General features: G+C 33.6%; 2 protein-coding genes across 2 annotated transcripts; one reads left to right on the top strand and one right to left on the bottom strand.

The window, feature by feature from the left end:
- The first annotated feature begins 2,812 nt into the window (after positions 1-2,812).
- LOC135139003 (geranylgeranyl pyrophosphate synthase-like) lies at positions 2,813-3,722 on the top strand. Its single transcript, XM_064069064.1, has 5 exons — positions 2,813-2,945; positions 3,007-3,154; positions 3,214-3,340; positions 3,388-3,533; positions 3,583-3,722. The coding sequence occupies exons 1-5, from the start codon at positions 2,902-2,904 to the stop codon at positions 3,604-3,606; spliced, it is 489 nt and encodes a 162-aa protein (XP_063925134.1). The 5' UTR covers positions 2,813-2,901; the 3' UTR covers positions 3,607-3,722.
- A 461-nt stretch (positions 3,723-4,183) lies between these two features.
- On the bottom strand, positions 4,184-5,124 carry LOC135138424 (uncharacterized). Its single transcript, XM_064068395.1, has 4 exons — positions 5,061-5,124; positions 4,762-5,002; positions 4,569-4,705; positions 4,184-4,516 (listed from the first exon to the last, which is right to left on the bottom strand). Exons 1-4 carry the CDS (start codon positions 5,122-5,124, stop codon positions 4,221-4,223), a joined length of 738 nt encoding a protein of 245 aa, XP_063924465.1. The 3' UTR covers positions 4,184-4,220.
- Between the last annotated feature and the right edge of the window lie 12,313 nt (positions 5,125-17,437).

Genomic DNA, 17,437 nt, shown 5'->3' with positions numbered 1-17,437 from the left:
CTGAATTTTCGTATATACCTTCATTTTAGCGTTCTAAAAGTTATCTCAAAAGTCTCATAAAATCTCGTGTCTGCGTCGTAAGTTATTCAAGGTTAAAGGTCAAGAAAAACATTATTTTGCGATTATCTCGGTTTCTATTGCTCTAATGATGTTAACACCTATTATCATAATTGTAGACCACAAAATTTGGGACAAATTTTATTTGAAACATTTTTTGATACACTTAATCGTTTTTGAGATAGAGGGCAGTGGGCGCGCAGCGTTCATCCATACATACTGTAATTGTAATGCAATCAACCGTGAATATCTGTGAATACTACCTTGAATTTTGAAAAATTTGTATTATTTATCAGTTAATACATTGCATTTAATAACATTTTGCATATTTTCAATACATTTATTTAATGATACTTACCTACTTTGTGTAATTAAAAACTCTTTAAATGACATATTTATTGTAGGTATATCTTAGGTTAGATTATTATATATCTTAAAGTTATATTAATGTTTTCAAAGTAAATTTTAAGGAAGTAAAACGAGTTAATATATTTTAATTTTATCTTTATTCAGCAGCTGTACATTTCTTACGATTGAAATTGAATTGCAGTGAAAATCTATAAATTTTTAATAATTTAAAGAACAAAAGTATCAATTTTCTTCTTCTTCACCGTCATCTTCTGGACGTTCGGGAATTTCTGTTTCATCGTCGTCATCTTCGGTGCCCTGAATTGTTGTTTCCAGACCTTCCAGTTATAATCATGATAGAAAAATAAGTATTTAAAAACTTACACATTTTAAAGATATAAATAAATTGAGATATACAATAAATATTTCATTAAATGAGTTTTTAATTACACAAAGTAGGTAAGTATTATTCTATGAATATATTGAAAATATGTAAAATGTTATTAAATACAATGTATTAATTGATTAATAATACAAATTATTCAAAATTCAAGGTAGTATTCACAGATATTCACGGTTGATTGCATTACAGTACGTATGGACGAGCGCTGCGCGCTCACTGTCCTCTATCTCAAAAACGATTGAGCGCATGAAAAAATATTTCAAATAAAATTTGTCCCAAATTTTGTGCTCTACGATTATGGTAATAATTGTTAACATCATTGGAGCAATAGAAACTGAGATAATTGCAAAAAACTGTTTCTTGACCTTTGACCTTGAATAACTTACGACGCAGACACGAGATTTTATGAGACTTTTGAGACAACTTTTAGAACGCCAAAATTAAGGCGTATACAATAATTCAGCTTATTGTCTCTCATTCCGAGGTTGATCCCTTTTTTATGCTAAAATGACTGGACTAAATATATTTATATGTACTTACATATAACATAATTTTGGATATTATATACAGGTAGATGCCTGTAATACTATAACACTTTTTAGGAACCTACTAAACATGACACATTTCGCTTAACACGTTACATACATAGTGGGTTGCAGAAAAGTCTTATAGTGAAGCACCCTGTATGTTATACGTACGCGGTGACTTCCAAATAGATTCGGAAAAAAAAATCCTTTAATTGTCACACGGATTCAAAGTAATTAAATTGCTGCTCCAGTTTCATGAAACAAATACGGAACATCTTGTTAAATGTAAATGATGCGGCAATGATTTATTCAGTTTCCATTGTGACTAAATTTTTTCTTTATTTTTGCTGTGTGTTGTTTAGATGAAAACAAATGGCACTGAATGAGGTGTAGATCTTGATATTTTTTCCCCTGAATTAGGACTAGATAAAAGAAATTACTTAAAATTTTCTCTACTTCGTGATGTTGTGATTTTATTTTCCGAACTTATTTCAGAGTCACTCGATATATACACATAAAAATATTTTCTTCTTTTCTTATTTCAGAAACTGCTATTGTCCCAGATAGGTGGTAATGGGAAAAAGAACAATGTGGGGGGTATATTAAAAAAAAAATAAAAATTCAGTGAATTTGCTGTAGCTTGTTTGTTCGGTAGGAAAATTCCAAAATGGCTGGGACAAAAACAATGAATATTATGAAAGGTATTTTTTTTTGCAATAAATATAATTATTACAATTTTTATTTTTGAAGAAATTACAATGAAGACCCATTCCGCAATAGAAAAAGAAGTAGAACAACGCTGCTCAGAGTGGCTACGGCATTCTAGTCAACGCCTGAAGAAAGAAAAAACAACGACAGTTTATAGTTTCTGTGTCTTTTTTTAAGTGTAAATTATATTGTATTATTTTCGAATTAGGAAATCATATATATATTTATTTATTTATATTATGAATTTATATTAATTTTTGTATTTTATTACTTATTACATATTATATTTTTTCAAACATTGAATAAAATAATAATTTACTGTAAGCTCTAAATTTTACTCTCCATATCCATATCCCTAAATGGTAACTAGACTTTCTGAAATGCCTATTCATATCACATAGATCATGTTAATAAAATATACTGAGAGTCATATGTTTGCGATGTTGCGATATATACGTAACGTCTATGTCCATTTAATACGTTATATTGGCGTTTAAAATAAAACGTAACAGATACATCAAAATATAGAGAATCTAGCGACATACTAACACAACGTTATGATGATGTACCAGCGAGCACGTCTCTAGTCTGAAACAATGTGGATATCACCAGTATGTTACAAGCATGGGCCACTGTTGATTACATTACATAGCACAGGGAAGGCAAACGTACGCAGTTTGGGATGTAACAGCTAACAAGATCGTAGACAGAGTTAAGTGGCATTAACATCGCTACAACGTAACTGTGTTTACTGGCGTGGAACACATTTTACAAGCGGGCCGAGAAGATCGGAACATTTTTAACCGACTGTTTGGTGCTTGCAATGTTTGGGTAAAGTGCCCTCAATACGAATTGAAAATGTTTAATGATATTGAAAGTGGATTATACGAAATGCTTATTATGTAAGTTTCGTTATACTCACCTTAATTTAATTACCTACTTTAATCCATGTACTTTTTCCAGAGTAGACGATATTCTGGACGGAACGATACTTCGCAGAGGACTTCCTTCTGCCCACATGGTTTATGGAATTCCGCTAACTCTGTATGCTACACTACACAAGATGGTTCTAATAATGAAAAATGTACTCTGTTATGCGGAAAACCGGGAGGTAACCAACAACCACTGATGAAAATTTCTCTCTTTGTTACTGTTTATGTTTTCATTTAGGACATCGCTCTTGATGATTATATTACTTTAGGTATTCGATTCTTCACTGGACAAGGACTCGAAATCTACTATAGAGACATCCAACAATGTCCTACTTTTAACGATTTTAGAGCACTAATTCGTGCTAGTAAGTTCAAGGTTTTATAATTTTTGAAATGGAGTCTCCTGTTTTAGAATGTGCCACTGCTTTCGTATGGGGAGTCCAATGGTTAAAACTGTGCGCTAAAAACGATAAAATCGAGTTGAATGTAGATTTTTGTAACAAAATAGGTGAATTTCTTCAGATATATGACGACTACATAAATTTGCACAGTCCTAAGGTAAGCAACCGACTTACCAGTTTTTCATTTGTTTGAAGTAATTTTCTAGTACGCAACCGTTCGGATTCTCTGAGACGATCTTGATGAGGGAAAATTTAACTTTCTTGTAATGCATGTAATTCACACCCATCCCAACGACCATCGCATTCTTAGTATCCTTCATATAAAATAGAAGTTTCACTTTATCAAGGATCCAATATCACCATTTATTTTCTTAATTCTCCGTTAAAAAAAAGACCACTGGATATAAAAAGTAAGAAACTCTTTGTGGAGATACTGGAAAGTTTTGGAAGCTTCGAGTACACGCGAAAGGTACTGGAAGAGTTGAAAAATGCAATTCTGGTCGACGTGGACAACATGAATGTAGGAGAAAATTCATGTTTAGAACGAGTTCTTCACGATGTACTCGATAATTTAGAAACGGAAATTTATTACGATGGTTGCGACTAACATAAACTTGGAGATTGCATGTATTTCATTTGTTTGTAAAGGTACGGTTAATTTTTTAATTTAATTAATTCTACAGGGCTTCAGAAAATTTAATGGATTAATTATAAGTAAAAATGCAATGTATCTTCGAAGTGTCTAGTTTTAAATTAAAATAACCATTCCGAATATGCTTTGTATACCCTATCTACTTTATTTTACTGCATTATACATTTGTCATATAGAAATCTTGATTCCTCGTTAATCGAAAAAGTTCTGCGCCGGCACTCTTCGCAAAATATTATTGAACCACACTATAAAATATTGTGTGTAGAAATGTGGAAATAGTTCTTGCAGGTATTTCCATGCGTCGTTTCCATTTTGGTTAATTTTGGCATTCAGAGCATCGTTGTGCCACTGGTCATCAAACACTTTCGTGTAATTAAATATAGCTTGTTGAGGTACCATATACAACGTACTGTTGACCGCTCTAAAATAGACGGTGCCATTTCTTGGTACTTCTTGCAGGTTGAATGTTAGTTCAAAAACCGGATCAACTGAAAAATACAAACTGTCAATGATCCAGTCTAAAACAAAGTATCTCCTTACCTAATACAAGAGAGTTATTTCGGCTTACCGTGTTCATCGGTATGGTGATAAATCTGCCATATATTCCATAATCAAACGTGAAAAGCACCGCATTGTAGGTAATATTTATGGACAAAACTCCCGACGCTGGATTGAATCTGGAAGAAAATTATTCAAGTGGACACGTTTCACGTTTTTTATTTATAATAAGTACGTAGCGCTAGTTGAGTTGATATTCGTCAGTCCGAAAACTTCTATGTTGGTGTAGTTTTGTCGAACACCGGTTCTTGCATTTCCGTATACGATTGGGCTTGGCACCTTGAAAGGGTCGATAACTGGTAGATCGTAGTCAGGTATGGGTACTACCATCTGGATGATCGCGTGTTGAATGGCATTCGATAAACAGTTATTAAAATTCGGAAGTTGTATATTGCATCTGATGATAAAAGTTGGCACTGAAGAAATTTGGATTATGATGAGAAAAACGGGAATGGGGGAATAGAAACTACTTACTTGGCCCCATGCAGTAGCAGCAGGTTAGGAGGGCTGCTGTCAGAATTAACGACGAAGTGTTCATTGTTTCGACTACAAATTGGTAGACAGAGTTTCTGTATTTATAGGAGAATACATTCTATTTGTGGTGAGATAGCGAATATTTATTACCCCATTTTTGTCAGTAAAAATGGTGATAAATATCTTACCATATTAGTTTTTTAAAACGGTTACTATTTCAGTTCGAAACATACAATAATTAACAAAATTAAATTAAAATACATACCACCAAAATAGTAATAGGTACATAAAAATTGTCTGTTCAACTGTTGCGCACTAGCTAGTAATATGTCTAGGAATATTAATAATAATAATAATATTAATAATGTTTATTGACATCCGGCAGACCATTAGCCCAAATAGGATATAATATAAACAAAAAATGATTTCTCACAAAGTAAAGAATAACATAACTGTTAGTTTTTCACTATGTATAGACATCATGACAACTTAAGCAAATATCTCTTAAACAGTATGTAAAGTTGTAGAACAATGAAAACTAAATGAATATGTAATTAATTAAATAATAAGTTAAAAGTCGCCGAATCACTATATGTATAATTTAAAATTTTAAGATTAAGCGTTTACAATTATTTTGAAATGTATTAAAATTGTTACCAAATATATCGAGATCGGTATGTTCATTGTATGTTTTAAACAGATTAAATATTGGAGAATACATGTGTTGATTAGTACGTGCAAATTCACAATAAAATAATGGAAACTGTCTTAAATTAATATGCGGTACACTCAATTTAACATAATTCAATAATGAGGGAGAGTTAATAATTCCATTAAGGATCTTATATAAAAATATAATTGCGGCATAATTTCTTCTAGATCTTAAGGTGTACAAATTATATTCCTGTAGCAAATGTGTATTTGGATAACCCTGGCAAGGATACACTCCATATATTTTGAAGTAAAGAAATTTACAAAATTTGTGCTGTATTTTTTCCAAATCGGTAATATGAATTTGATAAAAAGGATACCACACATTAGAACAGTATTCTAATTTAGGCCTAACCAATGAATTAAACAAAGTAATAAAGTAATCTACATTTTTAAATCTAGACGTATTTCTTTTGATTAGTCCTAGTGATTTGTAGGCATCGTTACAAATTTTATTCACGTGTGAGACAAACGACAATGACGAATCCATAATAATACCTAAATCACTAATTTCGGTATAGTTCTTTATTACAACACCATCTACAGTATACTCATAAGTAATTGGATTTTCTTTGCGTGAAAAAGTCGTTGAAAAAAACTTTTTATGGTTAACTTTTAATTTGTTCTGTCCACTGTTATGTGTAAAATTATTTATATCTCTCTGAAGTGCAAAGCAGTCATTAATGTCTTTAATTACTCCAACTATTTTCAAGTCATCCGCATAAAGAAACATTTTACTGTTTACATACTTTGTTACATCATTTATAAAAAGGGGCTAAATGATACTGGACCTAGTGTGGATCCCTGAGTGACCCCACTAGCTGTAGCAAAATGTGAAGATTCACATCCTCTATATTCCACATATTGATTAGGATCGGCAAGCAAAGTTTTAAAAAGTGTAATCAGACCATTACATAAACCAAAATGATTGAGTTTTTCCCAAAGTAAGTCTATATTCACACCATCAAAAGCCTTCGAAAGGTCTGCAAAAAGTTGTTCATTGCATCCGATACGAACTGAATAAATTCGCATTGGTTCGTACAAGTAGATTTTCCTTTGATGTAACCGTGTTGTTCGTCAATAATTAAAGATGATGTGTGGCTACGCAAGGCATCGGCTAGAATACTATCAAAAGTCTTAGCAAAATTGTTTATAATAGCGATAGGTCTAAAATTTGTGTTTTCTTCCTTACTTCCAGATTTAAACACAGGTGTAATTTTAGAAGTTTTCCAACATCCAGGAAAAGTCGAACTACGCATTATTAAGTTATAAAGATAGCAAAGTGGCTCACTTAAACAACAGATAGTATCCTTAACAAAAAATGCCGGAATTCTGCCACACAGCCATATGAAGTAGAACATTTGTTATCATACGTTGAATTTTTTATATCACATTCGTTACTATTAGAGGGCGTATCATTTTCTTTAACATCGCATAACGAATTTGAGATATATACATTCCCAAAATGTTTAGCAAACATTGACGATTTCTACTGGTGATATTAGTTCTTGATCTCCATAGATCATTCTTCCAGGGATTCTAGACGAGTTTTTCTTTAGATTAATATATGACCAAAATTTACATGGATCAGTGCGAATACTGCGTTCAACAACTTCAATATATCTGCTGTAGTCTCTTTTCATCATCAATTTGATATCTTTACGTTTTCTTAAGCATTTTTCTAAAGTGTTTTTTCTTATTTATCATTTCTTTAGAATACCACTTGGGAAAAGTAGACATTCTAGGTTGCACTACTGGTACACATGATGCAATTATCTTATCCAGTTTATCATAGAAGTAATTACAAGCATCATCGATATTATTTATCTTATATAATACATTCCAGGACATATTAGCTAGCGCACCATATAAACTACGAAAGTCAGCTTTTTTGAAATTGTAGAAAAAATAGTTGTCAGATCTGACGCTAGAATGAGAAACTTGTTTAAGAAAATCTATATCCACAGTGGCTAAAGGTGTAGGATGGTGACAATCCTCTCTCACTAGTGGATATTCATGTTTACTGACAGGAAGTTTCAGATCTTCCGGACATAATAGAAGATCAAAAAATCGACCGTATTTATTGCACACAGTATTTACCTGATTCAAGGCGTTATACAAGGCAAACTGTTGTAGAGCTTGCACACAATGCGTTTGAGATGAACTAATAGAAGGACTGTAATTCGGATTATTAAAATCGCCTGCAATAATGGTTTTTGTGGAAATGTTCAATGATTGTTCGAGATAGTCAAATAATGTTTGATAATCGGCTAATGAAGTTCCAGGACGAACATATATGGCTATTATATTAAAGAGACTAGTTTGATGAAAGACTTTGACCACCACAAGATCAATTATATTAACAGGACACAGGACTAGTTAAATTTAGGTTTTTTGAAGAGTAAATAGAATTAACAGCAATTAAGATATCACGACTACGGCCACTATAACCTCCGTTAAAACGAAACACATCATAGTTACCACTAAAATATTCAGATGACTCAACATTTTCCTGCAACCATGTTTCTGTGAGTACGACCACATCACTCTCAGATAGAAAAATGTTGCGAATTTATTGGCTGCTGGATTGAGGGACGTTTTTTTTATAATCTTTGGAATACCCTTATAATATTTAAGTATAATGTTTCCCTCTCCAGTAGCAATCCTTTCTCGAAATTCCTTGCGTATATTGTAACACTGATTACGTTGCCTATAAGTTAAATCACGATTCAGATAGATATTGTCATGTCTTCTGTAGGCCTTTAGGATTGCTAATACGTCATCAGCGGAGTCTAATGGTAACATTTGGACATGCCTTATTAATAATAGTAATACATCTCTCGTGATCTTCCTCAGATTTGTTTTGATGTGTTGATTCTGATAAATTATAAATAATGACATTGGTTGCTTTTTTTGCCTTTCTTCAATTTCACTGATAAGTTCATCTTCCGACAAGGTGTTGTTTGAAGGTGTTTCTGGCGATTGTTTAATACATTTTAAATTTTCAATCTCGTCATACAGTATATGGATTTGGGTTTTCAGTTCTTTTATCATATCTACCACGTTGCAGTTATCACAATAGAAAAGAATTCTCCTATTTTTTATACGTAAACCAGCAGCTTCAGTAGCTGATAAACCAGCACAATCGACATGATAATATTGTTTGCAAAAATCACATGCAAACCCATCACTACACTTTTTATTACATTTTATACAATTAGGATGCATGACTGTTAAACAGGGAAACAATAGGAGATAAATTTTATACGTGTACACTCAGCGAGAGGTATAATGGATGAAAAGATAACTCAAAGATTTATTTCTTTAGCTCGAATTACACTACTAACTATTACAACGAATATGTACAGAAATTATTCCGACGAATTTCACTGGACGCTCTTGACTATCTTCACTGGCTGAATAATTCCTTCCCAACGATCGCCTTTATTTGAACCCATACTTACCTGATCGAGATCTTTCACGAACATCCATCGCGACTCCCCTTCGAGACTTCCCTGGACGCCGCTTCGAGACTTCCGGTAACCGGCTCCAGACCTGTCTTTATGCGTCCGCCGCTCGGCCGTGATGATTCACCCATCAGCGCAGGAAGCTCTCGACGGCCATAGGCGTCGTACTGGGGCGGCGTAAGGGTGTATTTCGTAACAATATAAATAGTCCAGTTACCCGATGATGGTGCGGTTCATGGCTTTTACTACAGCCGAAGATGTTATCGGCCATAATATATGTGGTCTCTTCAATAGTTTATCGGTTTCAAATGACCAGCTTCTAATTTTGTAAATGTACTAAAAGAATCAAAAATTTTTACAATCATTGAAATTTTTTTTCTTAAAAATCCAAGTCAGTTTTCATTTTGTATTGATTTGTAAATTAATCAAGCTAGAGGCGTACCCCAATCTGACCTTTTAATCAGATTTGGTATAACGACTTAAAGACTAGACGTATCAGAGCTTCTCTATATTTCCTCAAAAAACTAATACATTCAGTGGCGGCTTAAAGGGGGAGCGGTGGTGGCGGCCCGCCCCGAGTCCCAAGCACCAAGGGGTGAAAACGACAACTCACTTGCACAGCTAGAGCATACTTACAGAAGAACCACTCTGCAAAAATATACAAAAAAAAAAATCGCAACGGTAGACAGACAGACGGACGGACGGAAACGGGAGACCTATTTCTTCGTAGAGCGGAAGTAATATTTTGCATTTTTCTTGATATAGACAGCCATCTCTTTGTAACAAGTGCATTTGTACGAGTGCACGTGCAACCCCAAAAAGGTCATTGTCGCGAGCTGATTTGTCTCGGCTGTTCATCATGGGTCGAAATTCTTGTTAACGACCCCTTAAAAATCACCTTCCCAGAAAATCCCAACAAATAGATCCATATACTTCCTTTGTCCCATCTAGCTATATCCTGTCCTCTCTGCATGTGGCACTGGACCCTCGGGTTAACTTTATAGTACCACATGTCCGGTCTTTTCCGAGGGAGTCGTTAAAAAAGTAAATTGAGTTTCAAGCGTGCCTAGCCCTTTTGTCGAATTTCAAGAAACGGCACAGTTTTATAGCGACCATGATGGATGGGGACAGAGGCAGAGAAGGGCTTTGTTTGAGAGATCCCGTTATCGAAATGGCATGATGCGATTCCTCACTTTGTAAATAATTATGTACAGATGTTTTGAGAAAACAAAAGGTTGGAAATTCGGATGGATGACGGACATAGATCTGGCCCACCACAGGTGGAATAAAGTTTGCAGTTCCACCTGTGAGAAACAGCCGAGTCATAAGTAAAAGAACGTTTGATGGGTTCGAGATCTATGTCTGGCTATCCTAGTTAAGTCGCGAGCCAGTGGCCACTCCAAAAAGCTGTTCGATAGAGTTATTTCATACGGTAATTGCTATTGTTAGGGAATTTTTGATAGGAATATGTAAATCGACGGCGATTTGGGTGTTTTGCTGGTATAGACGAGAGAGAACGAGAAAGCACTTCTTTCCAACACAGGGAGTTTCATCCCATTGGTTTCTCTTTGTTAGCCCCTTTGACGCCGGGTGGAGTCTCCACTCTTGGCGAAATTATAAAAGAGTAGTTTTGTCAATTTTTGTCAGTTCTCTGGTCGGGATTTTGTAGTGTGCAACTCGTTCCTTCTCGACGCGTTCTTTGTTTTAAATTTTGCTTCAAAGTGTCTTAGTGTTCATTTTTGTTCAGTGTTAAATTTTCATTTGCTTTATTTTCTAAATTTGTGGAAGTCGCCGCGAGCGGTGATCCACTTGTTCATTTTGGTTTTCTTGTGTAAATTTTTGATTAATTCATTAGTGTGTGTAAATAAATAAGGGTGACCGATTTTCAACTAAGTTGGACTTTCTTTTCGCGGACTTTGCGGCCAACCCTTCCGTTAAAATAATAGTGCATTGAAACAGCGGTACTAGTGAGTGACTCCGTGCCCTCGAGCAGCGAAAAGGGAAGTTTCGAAAGGTAAGAGAATTCCCATTTTTCTGTGATGTGTGATTAACACTTCGCAGGTAGAAGACCAGATAAAAACACGCTACCCGATTAACGATAATTTAATTTTTCAAAATATTATTTTTTTTTAACTCACGCCCCAGCCTGGTTACATCTTCATAACAAGATACTTAAAACATGGTGAAAATAGTTTTGCAAGGAAATATGGATTTTGCAATTATGGGGCGGAGCTTAATTGCAAAATCAATATTTCCTTATATAGATTTTCCATTTTAAACATGTTTTAAGTTTCATGTTGTGAAAAGAATCTACAGATATTAAAACAAAAGGGCAAATGTAAGCCCGCCCACCCGCCCTATCTCTATTGTGATGATTTTTTTTTATTCGCCGTCAGTTAAAGAGGCGGAGCTTAACTGCAAAATACTTACTTATTTACAGGAAGTTAAACACATGGTTTTGAATATCGTGTTCTTAAAAAAATACCATCTTATTCAGAAAAAAAGGCAAAATATAGACCCCACCCACCCACCCACCCTATCCCAATTGTGATGATTTTTTTTTATTCTTAAAAACTTAACAAACGTTTAAAATGGTAAATTTTTGTAAAGAAATATGGATTTTACAATTAAGCTCCGCCCCTCTGCTTACGACGAATAAAAAATCATCAGAATTGAGATGGGGCGGATGGGTGGGGCTTCTATTTTGCCTTTTTTTTTTCTTAATATACATAGCCATCTTTTCACAACAAGAAACTTAAAACATGGTCAAAATGGTACATTTTTGCGAGTAAATATGAATTTCGTAATTTTGAGGCGGAGCCAAATAACATGTTTTAAGTTTCATGTTGTGAAAAAAAGTCTACATATATTAAACCAAAAAGGCAAAATGTGAGCCCGCCCACCCACCCGCTCCCAATTGTGATGATTTTTTTATTCGCCGTGAACCGGGGGGGGTGGAGCTTAACTGCAAAATATTTATTTCTTTACAAAAAATTAAAAACATGTTTTTGAGTATCGTGTTGTTCACAGAATACTATGTATGCAAGAAAAACAAGTGAAATATTAACCCCGCCCACCCACCCCACCTCAATTGTGATGATTTTTTTTTTCTTAGAAGCTTAAAACATTTTCTAAATAAATATGGCTTTTGGGATTGGGCTCTGCCTCTAGGTATGCCAACGAATAAAAACTTCATTACTATTTAGATCAGGGTCAGGTATGGGTGGGGCTTAATATTTGGCTTTATTTTTTTCTTAATATATATACATAGTATTCTTTGAAGGTCTCCCATTTCCGTCTGTCTGTCCGTCTGTCCGTCTGTCCGTCTGTCCGTCTGTCCGTCTGTCCGTCTGTCCGTCTGTCCGTCTGTCCGTCTGTCCGTCCGTCTGTCCGTCCGTCTGCCGTCCCGGATTTTTATTAGACAGATAATCTCCGAAAGTACTCGACCGATTGTTGTGAAATTTTGTACTTATATTAAGAATATCATGTAGATGGTAAAACGCTAACCAAAATTTGTCTAATAATCCCCACCACTAATGCGATGACGTCACTTCAAAATTGTACATAGTAAATGGGTTTTCAATTGTATAAAATAACATAGTCCTACACATGTAGTTTACAACTCTGAATCGACTTTTCACCCGAAACGTCCAGATTTTTGGAAAAAAAATCAAAATTATAAAACAACATTTTGAAATTTAATTTTTAATCTGCTAACCAGAATGCTTTGAAATGTTGCAGATGTTTTAAGGCTATAAAGAGCATAATAAATTTTTAGTCAAAAAATATTTGCTTATCCCCTCCAAAAACTTGATGACGTCAGCTCAAAAGTTTGTGGAATAAATCATATCTAAAATGTACAAAATATGATGAGTCTGTACTTGTGATCTATCACTCCATTCATATTTTTTGGATTTGCATATACAGGGTGACTCAAAAAAATTAATGAATGCGTAAATTTATTTTACTGATCTACTCAGAAACTACAAAACCGAATGCTTTGAAATCTTGCAGATGTTTTAAGGTTATAAAGAGCATAATAAATGTTTAGACAAAATATATTTGCTTATCCCCTCCAAAAAATTGATGACGTCAGCTCGAAAGTTTGCCGAATAAATCCTATCTAAACTGTAAAAATATGATGAGTCTGTACTTGTAATTTATCACTCCATTCATATTTTTTGGATTTGCATCTACAGGGTGACTCAAAAAAATTAATGAATGCGTATATATATTTTATTGGTTTAATCAGGAACTACAAAACCGAATGCTCTGAAATCTTGCAGATGTTTTAAGGTCATAAAGAGCATAATAAATGTTTAGTCAAAATATATTTGCTTATCCCCTCCAAAAACTTGATGACGTCAGCTCGAAAGTTTGCCGAATAAATCATATCTAAAATCTACAAAATATGATGAGTCTGTACTTGTCATTTATCATTCCATTCATATTTTTTGGATTTGCATATTCAGAGTGACTCAAAAAAATTAATGAATGCGTAAATATATTTTATTGATTTAATCAGGAACTACAAAACGGAATGCTCTGACATCTTGCAGATGTTTTAAGGTTATAAAGAGCATAATAAATGTTTAGTCAAAATATATTTGCTTATCCCCTCCAAAAACTTGATGACGTCAGCTCGAAAATTTGCCGAATAAATCATATCTAAAATGTACAAAATATGATCAGTCTGTACTTGTGATCTATCACTCTATTCATATTTTTTGGATTTGCATATACAGGGTGATTCAAGAAAATAAATGAAAGCGTAAATTTATTTTACTGATTTACTCAGGAACTACAAAACCGAATGCTTCGAAATCTTGAAGATATTTTAAAATTATCATAAGCATGGTATATTTTTGATCAAAATGTATTTGGTCGTCCCCCCTAAAAAATGTATGACGTCACCACAAAATTTTGCTGAATAAATCCTATCTAAAATGTACAAAATATGGTGAGTCTCTTCTTGTGATTTACCATTCCATTCAAATTTTTTCGATTTGCATATACAGGGTGACTCAAAAAAATTAATGAATGCGTAAATTTATTTTATTGATTTAATCAGGAACTACAAAACCAAATGCTTTGAAATCTTGCAGATGTTTTGAGGTTATAAAGAGCATAATAAATTTTTAGTCAAAATATATTTGGTTATCTTCTACAAAAAACTGATGACGTCAGCTCAAAAGTTTGCCGAATAAATCGTATCTAAATTGTACAAAATATGATGAGTCTGTACTTGTGATTTATCATTCCATTCATATTTTTGGATTTGCATATGCAGGGTGACTCAAAAAAATTAATGAAAGCTTGAATTTATTTTATCGATTTAATCAGGAATTACAAAACCGAATGCTTTGAAATCTTGGGAATATTTTAAAGTTATTATAAGCATGGTAAACTTTTGTTCAAAATGTATTTGTTCATCCCTCCTAAAAAAATTGATGACGTCACCCTTAAATTTTGCTGAATAAATCCTATCTAAAATGCAAAAAATATGATGAGTTTGTACTTGTGATATATCATTCCATTCATATTTTTTAGATTTTCTTAAGAGGTGGTTCAAAAAAAGGCGCCGTATACCTGAGTAAATTGTTTCGTTATTTTATTGATTATAAGAAATCAATATTCAAAACGACCCAATTCATTTTCCCGAAAATTTGGGAATACAATAATTTTATTCTTAGTATTACACTACATCTATCCCAACTGATATACGTGTCCTTGCAAAAATGTTGATGACGTCATCATAATTTTTTTTTAAATTCCCACTACAAAAATGTAATGAGAAAAAAAAAACACAATAGGCATGCAGTCGTCAAGTTTCCGACAGCGAGGGAAGTACTGTCTAAACTCTTTAGACCAATTTTTTCGTAATATACTTAGTCGTCTTTTCAGAACACAAAACTTAAAACACGTTTAAAATAATAAATTCTTCTAGACAAATTTCGATCTTGCAATTAAGCTCGGCCCCTCGATCTGACAACGAATGAAAAATGCATCACAATTGAGAACTAAGATCGAGGCCGATATGGGTGGGGTCTAATCTTTGGCTTTATATTTTTCTTAATCTACATAGTATTCTTTGAACAACACATCTCTCAGAAACATGTTTTTAATTTCTCGTAGGGACATAAGGATTTTGCAGTTAAGCCGTGTTCCTTTGTCTCACGACGAATAAAAAAATCATCACAATTGCGATAGGGCGGGTGGGCGGGGCTATATTTTGCCTTTTTTTCTTAGTATGTGTAGACTTATTTCGACAACAAGAAACTTAAAACATACATGATCGTTTTCCGGGTTGGAATCGTGTTAATTGCGTTTTTGGGGTCAACGTTTCGCACACTTTCGTAAGTGGCATCCTCAGGAGCAGAGTTAAGAATAAGGAAAAAGAGCACTGATAGAGTACTGAGTTACCGTATACTAAACCATATATTACTTCCCGAGCGTAAGCAAAGGAAGTATTGTAATCGAGTCCGTCGGTCGACTCTCTACTTTTACGTTTTCTCGATCTTTCATGACCCCTAGAAGACGAAGAAATAGGTCTCCCATTTCCGTCTGTCTGTCCGTCTGTCCGTCTGTCCGTCTGTCCGTCTGTCCGTCTGTCCGTCTGTCCGTCTGTTGTCCCGGATTTTTATTAGACAGATAATCTCCGAAAGTACTCGACCGATTGTTGTGAAATTTTGTACTTATATTAAGAATATCATGTAGATGGTAAAACGCTAACTAAAATTTGTCTAATCATCCCCACCACTAATGCGATGACGTCACTTCAAAATTGTACATAGTAAATAGGTCTTAAATTGTATAAAAAACATAGTCCTACACATGTAGTTTACGACTCCGAATTCAGTTTTTACCCGAAACGTCCAGATTTTTGGAAAAAAAATCAAAATTATAAAACAACATTTTGCAATTTAATTTTGAATCTGCTAACCCGAATGTTTTGAAATGTTGCAGATGTTTTAAGGCTCTAAAGGGCATCATAAATCTTTAGTCAAAATATATTTGGTTATCCCCTCCAAAAACTTGATGACGTCAGCTCAAAAGTTTGCCAAATAAATCCTATCTAAAATGTACAAAATATGATGCGTCTGTGCTTGTGATATATCACTCCATTCATATTTTTTGGATTTGCATATACAGGGTGACTCAAAAAAATTAATGAATGCGTAAATATATTTTATTGATTTAATCAGGAACTACAAAACCGAATGCTCTGAAATCTTGCAGATGTTTTAAGGTCATAAAGAGCATAATAAATGTTTAGTCAAAATATATTTGCTTATCCCCTCCAAAAACTTGATGACGTCAGCTCGAAAGTTTGCCGAATAAATCATATCTAAAATGTACAAAATATGATGAGTCTGTACTTGTCATTTATCACGCCATTCATATTTTTTGGATTTGCATATACAGAGTGCCTCAAAAAAATTAATGAATGCGTAAATATATTTTATTGATTTAATCAGAAACTACAAAACGGAATGCTCTGACATCTTGCAGATGTTTTAAGGTTATAAAGAGCATAATAAATGTTTAGTCAAAATATATTTGCTTATCCCCTCCAAAAGCTTGATGACGTCAGCTCGAAAATTTGCCGAATAAATCGTATCTAAAATGTACAAAATATGATGAGTTTGTACTTGTGATTTATCATTCCATTCATATTTTTGGATTTGCATATGCAGGGTGACTCAAAAAAATTAATGAAGGCGTGAATTTATTTTATCGATTTAATCAGGAATTACAAAACCGAATGCTTTGAAATCTTGGGAATATTTTAAAGTTTAAACTTTTGTTCAAAATGTATTTGTTCATCCCTCCTAAAAAAATTGATGACGTCACCCTTAAATTTTGCTGAATAAATCCTATCTAAAATGCAAAAAATATGATGAGTTTGTACTTGTGATTTATCATTCCATTCATATTTTTTAGAATTTCTTAAGAGGTGGTTCAAAAAAATTAATGAAGTCAATTTATTTTATTGATTAAATTAAAGGCAACACTTATTATTAGTATTACACCCCAACCAACCCAATTTGGTAGACACAAAATTTGTTAAAGGAAAAACTCGGTTGAAACATAAGGGTAGCACGCTTATTTACATCGACTTTAACATTACAGACCTGCATTTGTTTTATGCGATCACTTGGTTGCGCGAATGTGAAATAGACATGTTTATAATCAACC

This window comes from Zophobas morio, unplaced genomic scaffold (genome assembly GCF_036711695.1).
Source record: "Zophobas morio isolate AGI-343-1 ecotype UQ-CSIRO unplaced genomic scaffold, CSIRO_AGI_Zmor_V1 ptg000030l, whole genome shotgun sequence".
Lineage (NCBI taxonomy): Eukaryota > Metazoa > Arthropoda > Insecta > Coleoptera > Tenebrionidae > Zophobas > Zophobas morio.
Note: the sequence above shows the minus strand (reverse complement) of the source record. Positions and strands in the feature narration are given on the sequence as shown.

What these genes read in the sequence shown, in the direction of transcription:
- LOC135138424 (XM_064068395.1), bottom strand. Translation starts at nt 5,124, where the DNA reads ATGAACACTTCGTCGTTAATTCTGACAGCAGCCCTCCTAACCTGCTGC. An exon ending in CTGCTACTGCATGGGGCCAA is followed by an intron (nt 5,003 to 5,060) that starts GTAAGTAGTTTC and finishes AAATTTCTTCAG; the next exon opens with TGCCAACTTTTATCATCAGA. An exon ending in AAATAACTCTCTTGTATTAG is followed by an intron (nt 4,517 to 4,568) that starts GTAAGGAGATAC and finishes TGTATTTTTCAG; the next exon opens with TTGATCCGGTTTTTGAACTA.
- LOC135139003 (XM_064069064.1), top strand. Translation starts at nt 2,902, where the DNA reads ATGTTTAATGATATTGAAAGTGGATTATACGAAATGCTTATTAT. An exon ending in TTATACGAAATGCTTATTAT is followed by an intron (nt 2,946 to 3,006) that starts GTAAGTTTCGTT and finishes TACTTTTTCCAG; the next exon opens with AGTAGACGATATTCTGGACG. An exon ending in GTTATGCGGAAAACCGGGAG is followed by an intron (nt 3,155 to 3,213) that starts GTAACCAACAAC and finishes GTTTTCATTTAG; the next exon opens with GACATCGCTCTTGATGATTA.